This window comes from Ostrea edulis, chromosome 1 (genome assembly GCF_947568905.1).
Source record: "Ostrea edulis chromosome 1, xbOstEdul1.1, whole genome shotgun sequence".
Lineage (NCBI taxonomy): Eukaryota > Metazoa > Mollusca > Bivalvia > Ostreida > Ostreidae > Ostrea > Ostrea edulis.
In genome coordinates this window covers 99,729,460-99,743,212 of record NC_079164.1, presented here as the reverse complement: position 1 = coordinate 99,743,212, position 13,753 = coordinate 99,729,460, and the positions used below count along the sequence as shown (strand labels likewise).

The 13,753-nt window shown below is 36.1% G+C and overlaps 1 protein-coding gene across 5 annotated transcripts in view; it reads right to left on the bottom strand.

Annotated features, from left to right (window-relative positions):
* LOC125670660 (mitochondrial sodium/calcium exchanger protein-like) overlaps positions 1-12,742 on the bottom strand; it is a 36,370-nt gene extending 23,628 nt beyond the window's left edge. For 4 of the 5 annotated variants that reach the window (XR_008795985.1, XR_008795986.1, XM_056140595.1 and 1 more), the window contains exons 1-6: positions 12,381-12,731; positions 11,877-11,930; positions 8,382-8,534; positions 3,808-3,860; positions 3,612-3,669; positions 972-1,083 (exon numbers count right to left, since the gene is read on the bottom strand). Coding sequence is in view for 3 of the 5 variants with exons in the window: in XM_056140595.1 (XP_055996570.1) it covers positions 972-1,083; positions 3,612-3,669; positions 3,808-3,860; positions 8,382-8,534; positions 11,877-11,930; positions 12,381-12,635 (685 nt within the window). In the remaining 2 variants the exon portion in view is untranslated. Of the gene's footprint in view, positions 1-971; positions 1,084-3,611; positions 3,670-3,807; positions 3,861-8,381; positions 8,535-11,876; positions 11,931-12,380 lie in introns of all 5 variants that reach the window. The other variant, XM_056140604.1, reaches the window with a different exon arrangement.
* Positions 12,743-13,753: the final 1,011 nt, after the last annotated feature.

Genomic DNA, 13,753 nt, shown 5'->3' with positions numbered 1-13,753 from the left:
GAGACTACACATCTATCACAATAATCCTCTTATTTGTCTTCATAAAAATATTAATTTGAAATCTAGCATGTGTACCAGCAGTACAGGTAATCCCCTAACTAGTGCTGTCCTAATGAGACTAATACCCCCTGAAGGACACACTGGATGGTGGGAAAAAGGGAGTTTGTGCTCATTGAAGAATGGTTTATAAGATGTACTCTGAACAATGACAACATAACATCCCCACCCCCCACTCAAAATGGACAAAAAAATATTCATATAAACTTCCATGAATGTTAACAAAATCTCAATCAAAATAGTATGTGCACAATTTCATTATTCATATAAGATATACACAAAGCATTAATCTGTTTATTGGTGTTAAAGATACATTCTAGAATATAAACGGACAAGGTGGTTCCACTATAACCCCTCCCCCTAAACTTCATTATGGCCAATTATTTTACCATGATGTCAATATCTCTGTCAGAATACTTACCCAGTAAAGTGCCAAAATCCAGTCCTGCCTCAATTATGTCAATATCTGTCAGAATACATACCAAGTAAAACGACGAAGGCCAGGCATGCCTCATGATATCAATACTTACCAAGTAAAGCGCCGACGGCCAGGCCTGCCTCATGATATCAATACATACCTAGTAAAGCGACGAAGGTAAGGCCTGCCTCATGATATCAATACTTACCTAGTAAAGCGCTGAAGGTCAGGCCTGCCTCATGATATCAATACTTACCTAGTAAAGCGACGAAGGTAAGGCCTGCCTCATGATATCAATACTTACCTAGTAAAGCGCTGAAGGTCAGGCCTGCCTCATGATATCAATACTTACCTTGTAAAGTGGCGAAGGTCAGGCCTGCCTCATGATATCAATACTTACCTAGTAAAGCGCCAAAGGTCAGGCCCGCCTCATGATGTCAATACTTACCTAGTAAAGCGCCGAAGACCAGGCCCGCCTCATGATATTAATACTCACCCAGTAAAGCGCCAAAGGCCAGGCCCGCCTCACCATTCTTAGCATTCCCGATGGCAGCAATGGCAGAGAAGATGTCTGGTGCCCCATTACCAAATGCAAGAAAAGTCACACCCTGCATTGAAGTCAAGGTATATTGATAAAGAGTGACAACAAGAAATTGATAAATTACCCAATCCATGTGAATGAAATGCATGCTGAAAGGAATTTCAATATCACAAAATGGAACATGTCCAGATGGTCTACAACCACAACACAGAACATGTAACACTTAACCAGGAGGTCATCAACTACAACATGTAACACTTAACCAGGAGGTCATCAATCACAACATGGAACACTTAACCAGGAGGTCATCAACCACAACATGGAACACTTAACCAGGAGGTCATCAACCACACCATGAAACACTTAACCAGGAGGTCATCAATCACAACATGTCACACTTAACCAGGAGGTCATCAACCACAACATGTAACACTTAACCAGGAGGTCATCAACCACAACATGGAACACTTAACCAGGTCATCAACCACAACATGTAACACTTAACCAGGTCATCAACCACAACATGTCACACTTAACCAGGAGGTCATCAACCACAACATGAAACACTTAACCAGGAGGCCATCACCACACCATGAAACACTTAACCAGGAGGTCATCAACCACAACATGTAACACTTAACCAGGTTATCAACCACAACATGTCACACTTAACCAGGAGGTCATCAACCACAACATGAAACACTTAACCAGGAGGTCATCAATCACAACATGTCACACTTAACCAGGAGGTCATCAACCACAACATGTAACACTTAACCAGGAGGTCATCAACCACAACATGTCACACTTAACCAGGAGGTCATCAACCACAACATGTAACACTTAACCTGGAGGTCATCAACCACAACATGTCACACTTAACCAGGAGGTCATCAACCACAACATGTCACACTTAACCAGGAGGTCATCAACCACAACATGTCACACTTAACCAGGAGGTCATCAACCACAACATGTCACACTTAACCTGGAGGTCATCAACCACAACATGTAACACTTAACCAGGAGGTCATCAACCACAACATGTAACACTTAACCAGGAGGTCATCAACCACAACATGTCACACTTAACCAGGAGGTCATCAACACACAACATGAAACACTTAACCAGGAGGTCATCAACCACAACATGTCACACTTAACCAGGAGGTCATCAATCACAGCATGAAACACTTAACCAGAAGGTCATCAACTACAACATGTAACACTTAACCAGGAGGTCATCAACCACACTATGTCACACTTAACCAGGAGGTCATCAACTACAACATGAAACACTTAACCAGGAGGCCATCAACACACAACATGTCACACTTAACCAGGAGGTCATCAACTACAACATGTAACACTTAACCAGGAGGTCATCAACTACAACATGTCACACTTAACCAGGAGGTCATCAACCACAACATGAAACACTTATCCAGGAGGTCATCAACCACAACATGTCACACTTAACCAGGTCATCAACTACAACATGTAACACTTAACCAGGAGGTCATCAACCACAACATGTCACACTTAACCAGGAGGTCATCAACCACAACATGAAACACTTAACCAGGAGGTCATCAACACACAACATGAAACACTTAACCAGGTCATCAACTACAACATGTCACACTTAACCAGGTCATCAACTACAACATGTCACACTTAACCAGGTCATCAACACACAACATGAAACACTTATCCAGGAGGTCATCAACCACAACATGTCACACTTAACCAGGTCATCAACTACAACATGTAACACTTAACCAGGAGGTCATCAATCACAGCATGAAACACTTAACCAGGAGGTCATCAATCACAGCATGAAACACTTAACCAGGTTATCAACCACAACATGTCACACTTAACCAGGTCATCAACTACAACATGTAACACTTAACCAGGAGGTCATCAACCACAACATGTAACACTTAACCAGGTTATCAACCACAACATGTCACACTTAACCAGGAGGTCATCAACCACAACATGTAACACTTAACCAGGTTATCAACCACAACATGTAACACTTAACCAGGTTATCAACCACAACATGTAACACTTAACCAGGTTATCAACCACAACATGTCACACTTAACCAGGAGGTCATCAACCACACCATGAAACACTTAACCAGGAGGTCATCAACCACAACATGAAACACTTAACCAGGAGGTCATCAACCACAACATGTCACACTTAACCAGGAGGTCATCAACCACAACACACAACATGAAACACTTAACCAGGAGGTCATCAACCACAACATGAAACACTTAACCAGGAGGTCATCAACCACAACATGAAACACTTAAGCAGGAATACTCCCCAAAATTACAGGTAATAGCCTTATTTCAACACAATACAATCTTCAGAGCTACAATGGGATCAATTGTGAAACATTTGATGACTAAACACACAGCTGGACTTCCTATAGAGAGGAATGAAATTGTTTTGCCCACCATGCATACGTATGTACAATATACCTACAGTATTGACAAACAAGAACACCATTGTACAAATGATGAAATTTGACATCAATGTATCATGTACAAATCTAATGTGTTATCAAAAGGATACAGCAATGTTGTGACTCAGGTGTAATGTTTTGGAGATCACAGTTAAAGCAGGACAGAAACTGAAAGAAAAAAAACATCTAGGGTACTACATGTAATCGCACAGTAAACACCAATACAGCCTTGTCACCAGGTGTAGATTACATTAAAGGTACATGTTTGTGAATACATGGCTGAAACCCTCTCTGTGAAAGACTTACTAGTCATCAGCTGTGATCGCCAGTCCTATAAACAGAAACAACCACCAGATAAACTGAAACGAGAATACACAAATTGTAATCATGTATATAAAGAGGATTTTCAAATTCTATTTTACTGTAGATATTCCATTTAAAAGTTTTCCATTATTTTCTGTTCTTTTGTTTACTTTGCTGACAGATCTTTTATTTACTTTGCTGACAGATCTTTTGTTTACTCTGCTGACAGATCTTTTGTTTACTTTGCTGACAGATCTTTTGTTTACTTTGCTGACAGCTTATGTCAGGTAATGTTTGTGAAACAGTAATCTGAGGTCATTCCTCTACAGACACACCTCTCCTTCACCCCCTTCTCTGATCTCCACCTCCTCCCCTTTCTCTCTTCCTTCTTCTCTCCATCCCTCACCCTACTGTCCCTCTTTCTTCCTTCTTCTCTCCATCCCCCAACCTTCTCACCCCTATCCCTTTTCTTTTATTATTCTATGCATCCCCATCTTCTTTACACTCTCCCTTTTCTCTATCCCCCCTTCTACACCGCCCCCAGCTTTTTCCACTCCCCCCTCTCCTGCAGCCCTCAATAATAGACGATTTTTAATGAGGTCACAATGCCTTACAGTATGTGAGATTTAACTTATTTCATACCATTATACCACAACAATTATCTGATTATACTTCATACCATTATACCACAACAATTATCTGATTATACTTCATACCATTATACCACAACAATTATCTGATTATACTTCATACCATTATACCACAACAATTATCTGATTATACTTCATACCATTATACCACAACAATTATCTGATTATACTTCATACCATTATACCACAACTATTATCTGATTATACTTCATCAATAACTGTTTAATTTGATGTATCCATCATCTCATGTTTATATAATCACAAAACACTAACCATCTATCACTTCTAATCACAAAACACTAGCCATCTATCACTTATAATCACAAAACACTAGCCATCTATCACTTATAATCACAAAACACTGGCCATCTATCACTTATAATCACAAAACACTAGCCATCTATCACTTATAAACACAAAACACTAGCCATCTATCACTTATAATCACAAAACACTAGTCATTTATCACTTATAATCACAAACCACTAGCCATCTATCACTTATAATCACAAAACACAAGTCATCTATCACTTATAATCACAAAACACTAGCCATCTATCACTTATAATCACAAAACACTAGCCATCTATCACTTATAATCACAAAACACTAGCCATCTATCACTTATAATCACAAAACACTAGCCATCTATCACTTATAATTACAAAACACTAGCCATCTATCACTTATAATCACAAAACACTATATAGTCATCTATCACTTATAATCACAAAACACTATATAGTCATCTATCACTTATAATCACAAAACACTAGCCATCTATCACTTCTTATTACAAAACACTAGCCATCTATCACTTATAATTACAAAACACTAGCCATCTATCACTTATAATCACAAAACACTATATAGTCATCTATCACTTATAATCACAAAACACTATATAGTCATCTATCACTTCTAATCACAAAACACTAGCCATCTATCACTTATAATCACAAAACACTAGCCATCTATCACTTATAATTACATAACACTAGCCATCTATCACTTATAATCACAAAACACTAGCCATCTATCACTTATAATCACAAAACACTAGCCATCTATCACTTCTAATCACAAAACACTAGCCATCTATCACTTCTAATCACAAAACACTAGCCATCTATCACTTCTAATCACAAAACACTAGCCATCTATCACTTATAATTACAATTTAAACTATGTATCCATCATCTCATGTTTATATAACCACAAAACACTAGCCATCTATCATTAAGGTCTTCCGTAGCAATGGAAGACCTTCTACTTATTGTGCTGGTTAAGATTATTCTTATTATTCTTTTTTTTTTTTTTTTTCCTAGACGCTAACTTTAAAGCTTCATATCTCGCTCATTCCTCAACCGATTTTGCTCAAATTTTCAGCTTTAATACATTTTACTAAAGACTTTCAAAATACTTTTAAACATTTTGGATATTCTCTTCCGCTTGCGAGTTATTTCCCTTTTAGTGAAATTTTAGGGGCTTTAGTTTCCAGATAAAGGCTCCGAGACTATAATAATTGGAGCAGAGAAAACACTGAATTGGTAAAGTAGAAGCATTGTAGTTGTGCACATCATATTTTGTTTTTTGATTTCGCCATTTAAAATGGCGATAGAGAGGGGTCAAAAATCAGGACGCTTGAAAGAGCGAAAATTTGCACATAATTTCCTTTGTATCTTTTAAACTAAAAATATTTTGTTAAGACATGTAGAATAAAAGTTGTGTAGAATTTCAAGAGCTTTTATTTGACACCAGTAAAAAGGGGCTGGCCCCTTAAATTAGGGATCTACGGCCCCTAAAAGTTTTCGCTTTATAGCTCAAAAAACGGCAAAGAATTCGATATGGCTTCCGATGGAAAAGTTGTTCTTTAACATCTTATTTATCTCATGAAATTGTTATTTTGTTCGAATCTTGTGTTATATTAGAGTAAAAAGCTATACCCGTAAACAAGTAGCCATTTTCATTTGGCAAGTGAGCGAGAACTCTTCATGCGTATAACTGAAATAAACTTGCTAAAAATAACATACCTGACTACAATAGATACTAATATTCATTTTAAATAAGGTTTTTAACATGCTCTGTGGTTCAAATACAAATTATTTAGTGATATATTTCTCTTTTTCTTTCGTTTTAACATAAACAAACCTTCAACAACAACAAAAGGAGAGAGATAAATTATCTTTTATTTGTTTCATATTAGAATTAAAATAAGTAATATACATAAAAATAAAACGTTCAAACGTATAATAAATCATGGTCAATAACTGCAAGCTGTTTACATTCTTCACGGTCAGCGTTGTTTATACAGTTATGTAACCCAACTCTCGCCTCGCTCGCAGGTGGCCAGAGTGACAAGCTTGCATAATCAAAACAAAAACATCGAAGCTAACTCGGCTTTCGTCCATCGCATAAATAAACACATCAATTACTGGAAAATTATGTTTGAAATCATTTTGAATCCTTTTACATTATATCATACTTAATTAACAATTATATTATGTTTTATTTCAATTATAAAGTAATTGTAAAGATGCTACCGCAAACATTTCGAGTTAGTGATCAATGGACCTCATAATATTTGTGTCAAGTTATACATACATTTAAAAAAACCTACACAATTTTCCTGATTATTTATCGGGTTGTCATTTTCCTCACAATAAGTTTACGGTAAGGGTATGTGACGTTTCTAATTGTCAGAAAAAATCGTACTAAATAAAATGAAGTAGTTTTAAGTTTTATTAACTTATAATTGTCTGCATACAGAAGGATTTATTTGTCGGTTCATTTCATTTCATCCAAATACAATCATGCGTGCAAGTAGATGCGGTTTTTATAAGTGAAATGAAAAAGGCAAGAGCGCCCCAAATATATATATACATCTCAAGCATCTTATTGTGTTTAATTTTGGAGATTCATCACATGTAGACAAGCAATCTGTGATTTAACTCTACTTTAGCCAGTTGATACACAAGCTTTCTGCATTCTCTACAAAGTGAAAAAAATGGATCCTTTTTGTAAGCATAACAAATAATTTATAAACTTTATTTTTTAAATCACGGGTTCTTATCATGATTATACCAACTCTAAACATGTATAGAAATCATCAGAAATCCACATCGAATCAGTCTCATTTCATTCAGTCATTAACTGCAAGCATTTTACATACACACCGGGGTTTGTTCTTGTTTACAATTACGTAACCCATGGCTCGATTGCCCGAGTTCGGAGCCATCGCATGTGTACCAGTGATCAGCGGCAATACATGTACACACAAAAACATTACCGTTTTAATGTAATTTGCAAACACAACGATTTACAGAAAATTATGTTTTTAATAAAATCGGATTTTTCAAATGATTGGTGGAAGGACAGGAAGTTCCAGTTCCCACCCTCCAATATTTTTGCCAACATATGCTTGACAGTATACAATACAGATCGTTAATTTACGGTCATGCCCTTTCCAGTTCCAGGCACATAAAACCCGGGGGGGGGGGGGGGGGGGGGGGGGGGGGCAGGAAACCTAACGTTTTACTGTTAATTTACTATGAAAATATGGTCAAGTTCAAGGTTTTTATGTCACACAGCTCCGATGGAAGACCTCTCGTTGCTTTGCAACGAGCTTTGCTCTAGTTTATAATTACAATTTAAACTATTTACTACACTTCCTACACATAAAAATTACTTAAAATCTACAAACTATTTTCAGAAAATGTCATATGCTATATGATTCACATCACATTCTACTTATGAATATACTTTTAAAAAGAGAATTCTAGAAAATAAAAAAACCCAGAAACATGCTGCCAGGTCTCTAAGTATACTTGTAAACAAGTTGCGATGTATCAACTACTTTATATCGTAGATTTGATATCCGCAAAAAAAATAAAAACATAGATTTGCAGTAAGTGAATTTGAAATTACCAGAATGATGAGAGCCAGTGGAAGCAGACTGGGTGAGAACTGGCAGTAGCTGAACACCGTGTAGTCAATGAACCCTTCATCTATTGAACAATCGTCTGTCGATTTCGTGAAGTGACATCGTTCTGACTTGTTCACTTTGTGAATATCACTGCACTGCAACATTGAAACAAATATTGTTACACACTAACTGTATACAGCTGATTAAAATTTAAACAAAATGGCATTCTCTTTGAACATTTGTTGAAACCAGTACTAAATATGAGGTCCACCATGCTGTCACAACTCCATTCTGAAAAATTGTGGTCCATTTTGATGATTGACATTTAAAAAAAACAATTTAAAAATCGCTCAGTCAGCTTATCTGAACAAATGACTAGTGGTCATTTATGAATTCTGATTGTAACTGAAACTTGCACTTCTTCACACAAGAAAACATGGGATGAAGTCTGAATACAAGACCATCAGGCCTGGATGTTATCAAACTTTTACCATACTCATCCTCAAACTCAGGCATGTTTGGTTTGAGTACAACTCTGAGCAACCTCCTATGCATACTCGAAAAATCTTGAGCATGTACTCCATTTGAGTATGAGAATGATATCATAAAAGTTTATAGCCATCACTTTTGAGTAAGAGCACAGAGTTTGAGTTCGAGTATGAAAATGTGCTCAAACAAGAGGCCCACAGGCCTTATCGGTCACCTGAATACTAGTGAAAAAGTATCACTATACTTCCATGGGCTATGAAATCTAGAAAAAAATTCCTGTTCTGAATATCTAAGCTAAATTCTAATGTTCAGCAACAGCATAAAACAAGATGTGTTCTTAAAACTTCACTGCCCTCAAAAGTGCATACACTGATGAAAGACTATAAATAATAGGTGTATCAACATTAAAACATCTAAATATATGACTAATTTGGACTCATCCTAAAGTCATAACCCTGGGTTATGAAATTCACCATTTTTTGTACATCCTTTTCTGCTATTTCTAAGTATAAACTTAGATTTTATACAGTATCAGCAAACTTAACACATAAATACTACATATACTAAGTTTGGCCCCACCCTGGGGTCAAAACCCTTACTCTGGGGAAAATCAAATTTACAATTTTGGTAAAAGACTACCTGCTCTATCCATTTAGTTTCAATTTAGTATCAAAAGCACTAAAGTAAATGTTATGTAAGTGTTTTACACATAAACACTATATAACAAGTTTGGCCCCACCTTGGGGTCAGAACCCCTACCCCGGGGATCATGAAATTTACTATTTTGGTAGAGGCCTTCCTGCTCTACATCACTATGCATTTAGTTTTTTTTTTTTTTTTTTTTTTTTTTTTTTTACATATGTGTGGTCATTGAGAAGAAGATTTTTGAAAAATTGTCATTTTGGGGCAGTTTTTGCCCCACCCCTAGGGCCCCAGGGGTGCATGAATCCTGAAATTTATGATTTATGTTCCCTTTGTTCTAAATATGTTTCATACCAAATTTGAAAAGAATTAAAATGATAGTTATCAAGAAGTTGAAAATGTTTATTGTTCACACATTTCATAACTGACCATTTTGACCCCACCCTGATACCAAAACCCCTACCCCTGAAATCATCAAATTTACAATTTTGGTGAAGGACTAAATATTTATTTACTTTCAATTTAGTATCAATAGCACTAAAGAAGATATTATTTAAGTACGTGTTTTACATATAAACACTATATAACAAGTTTGGCCCCGCCCTGGGGTCAGAACCCCTACCCCGGGGATCATGAAATTTACAATTTTGGTAGAGGCCTTCCTGCTCTACATCACTATGCATTTAGTATTTCTTATATGTGTGTGGTTCTTGAGAAGAAGATTTTTGAAAATTTGTCATTTTTGGGCAGTTTTTGCCCCGCCCTAAGGCCTCAGGGGTGCAGGAACCTGAAATTTACAATTCATGTTCCCCTTGTTGTAAATATGTTTCATACCAAATTTGAAAAGAATTGGAATGATAGTTATCAAGAAGAAGTCAAAAATGTCTATTGTTCACACATTTCATAACTGACCATTTTGGCCCCACCCTGATACCAAAACCCCTACCCCTGGAATAATCAAATTTACAATTTTGGTAAAGGACTACCTGTTCTTCCTAAATATATATTTACTTTCAATTTAGTATCAATAGCATTAAAGATGTAATTTAAGTGTTTTCCACATAAACACTATATAACAAGTTTGGCCCCGCCCTGGGGTCAGAACCCCTACCCCGGGGATCATGAAATTTACAATTTTGGTAGAGGCCTTCCTGTTCTACATCACTATGCATTTAGTTTTTCTTACATGTGTGTGGTTCTTGAGAAGATTTTTGAAAATTTGTCAATTTTGGGCAGTTTTTGCCCCGCCCCTAGGGCCCCAGGGTGCTGGAGTCCTGAAATTTACAATTTATGTCCCCCTTGTCCCAATGATGCTTCATACCAAATTTGAAAAGAATTGGACTGGTAGTTATTAAGAAGAAGTTAAAAATGTTCAATTGTTAACGCATGACGCACGACGGACGAAAACCAATTGCAATAGGTCACCTGAGTTTATTCAGGTGACCTAAAAAGTTTTATACCCTCCAAGCCTGATCAGCATCCTCTCACAACTCCAGTAAAAGTTAAAGAATCTAACATTTCAATCAGACTTTTTCACAATCTTAAAAACTCCAGTAAAAGTTAAAGAATCTAACATTTCAATCGGACTTTTTCACAATCTTACATTATCACAATCTGGAGAGATATTTTCATGTTTTGTGGCATGAATTATTCATGTATCACAAACAACATTGGATATTTGTAATTACTAAATATTACAGTGAAAAAGTTTGTATCGTGTTAACATCCAAATATGTACTGTCACAGTGTAGGACCTACACATGCAATAGGTACATTGAGGTAGACTCTGTAAACAGCAAAGATGCTGGTGATACAAATATAAATGTTAATTCTCATTTAATACATCCATTAATTCCTGCGATTCAATCATTCCAAAAACAGTGTTGTAATCTTACATTGGTGAGTTGTGTGACACGGTGACCCGGGATACACTGCTAGTTATTCCCTGTTGATAATTTTAGTACATGTACAGTGTATTGGTATTGTTTGTGGATAACAGTGTTTACATAGAAATGATTGTACTATAATTATCATTATGTAAAGTAATACAATATACATTTTGCATTGCATGATCTGGGTTTTTTTTCCAAATAATTGATAAGCCTATTGATCAATATGAGGACTTACATGCACCTTCACTTATTAAAAGGCAATTTGATGCAAAGATGAAATACATGTACAAAAATGTATCTCACATATTTTTTATGTTTAAAAAAGTCTTTTAATAAGTTATTTTTTCTACAACAAAGTTAATGTAATTATTATTTTTTAGCTTCAGAAACTAGACTTAATTTGCACGTGAGACTCAATGTGTGTAACATGATAAAAGAAATAGACTGAAAATGGTAAGTTGAAATGAGAGATACAAGTTCAAACTTTGATTGATCCAGTGCTGATGTGTGTGCCCCCTTGTCTAAAAACTAAATAATTAGTAGTGATTAGAAAATATTATCACAATATCATCCATATTTTATAGAAATATACATATATGGCAAAAAACATTAAAATATATATGTTTTCTTTTGTCAAAACTTTAATACCCCTACCAGGGCTTCATCCCATCTACCACACTCTCTGCCCCCCCCCCCCTTATCAACAGAAATTTCTGGATCCGCCACTACTCAGTCATTCTGCAAGTATAAAAGTCATATAAAGTGTTGAAATATTCAGCTGGTATTTTGGTTTGGCGGTTTTAAAAACTGGAAATATGCATGTAAAATGCAGCTGGTTAAATTTATCAGTAAATGCTTATTACAAATACGTGCCAGTTACAGAGTAATATTATATGTGCAGATGACGGGGGAACGTGGGACAAGTTAGGGGAAAACAGGTGGGTAACAAGAAATACAAAAGGTTGTCATACAACATACGTCAGAACTAGAATCAGGATTGTCTCCAGACTGATTGTTCCCGGTAGTGCTGTCAAATCCGACAACGTTTGATCTATTATACCATAGCAAGTTTCGCAAAACAACTGATGATCGGACAGAGTTAATTCGCTCGGGATCGGGGTTCGATACACTGTCCAAAGGAATACCTTTTCTAAACACCGATATCAAAATCAAAGTTCCACTGATTATTGCCAACACAGCCAGTCTTGTTGGAGAAGACCGGGACGTCTTCATGTTTTCTTCAAAGTTTAGTCTATTACATTGTCAGTGTTTGGCAAAAGCGCCACTTCCCTCTGACCATTAATAATCACATGCTGATTGAACTCCGACCCCGAGAAAATGTAAACATTAAAGCAGTTACGCCCCTTTGTCCACAATTTGCTAATCTGCTGCACTTTGACCTTAAACATTATATGAAGTAAATATTATGGGGTCTTGTTTAAATACGAATTAGTGATTCATATACATGTATATTCTCTAATTCTTATCATTAAAATTGTAGAGTAGCTAGAAAAAAAAGAACAACAAACTCTGCTCAAAATCACAAATCATTGTAGGTAAATTATAAAGAGGTATAGCGCACTTGGTATATGCAATTTCGCCTACGTAAATACCTTTTTCTTGAATATAATTTTTTTACAAATATTCTGCTATACAATGTCAGTTTATACTTGTGTTTACCCAAATTTCTTAATAAAAATATCGATATGTTGATAGTATATTTATTTGACAAGCATAAACATCACCGTGATTATATAGAGTATATAGTTACGGCGGCGTAGAGAGGCCAAGTAAAAAAAATATTATTCGTTCGGACGAATTAGTAATTTGTTCGGACAAATTAGCAATTTGTTCGGACAAATTAGTAATTCGTTCGGACGAATTAGCAATTTGTTCGAACGAAGTAGAAATTCGTTCGAACGAATAAGTAAATTTGTTCGGGCAAATAAGTAATTTGTTCTGACGAGTTAGCAAATTTGTTCGGACGAATTTGTAATTAGCTATAAGGCAACGCCAATGCCGTAGTGAAACATCATAAAGTGGTGGTTGAGAAGCACAAAACTTAAATTGGCGCACATGCTAAAATGGGATTCAATTCCAAAAGTTTCCATATAAACATCATGAAGATGGCGACGGTAAATACAGTAAACTACATAACCACCCCAACCCCTGAAATAACAAGCTAAAAATCACAAAAAAGTTTTTCGATAAGACAAAATGATATATGCTGTTTTTATAGAGAGTTCTGTACATACATTTACATGTAGGTACATGTATACATACATATACAGAGATCTATAAGCTTGTAGGGAGGGTTGGCAGCGGTTACTCGTCAGGGACGTAGCAACAGG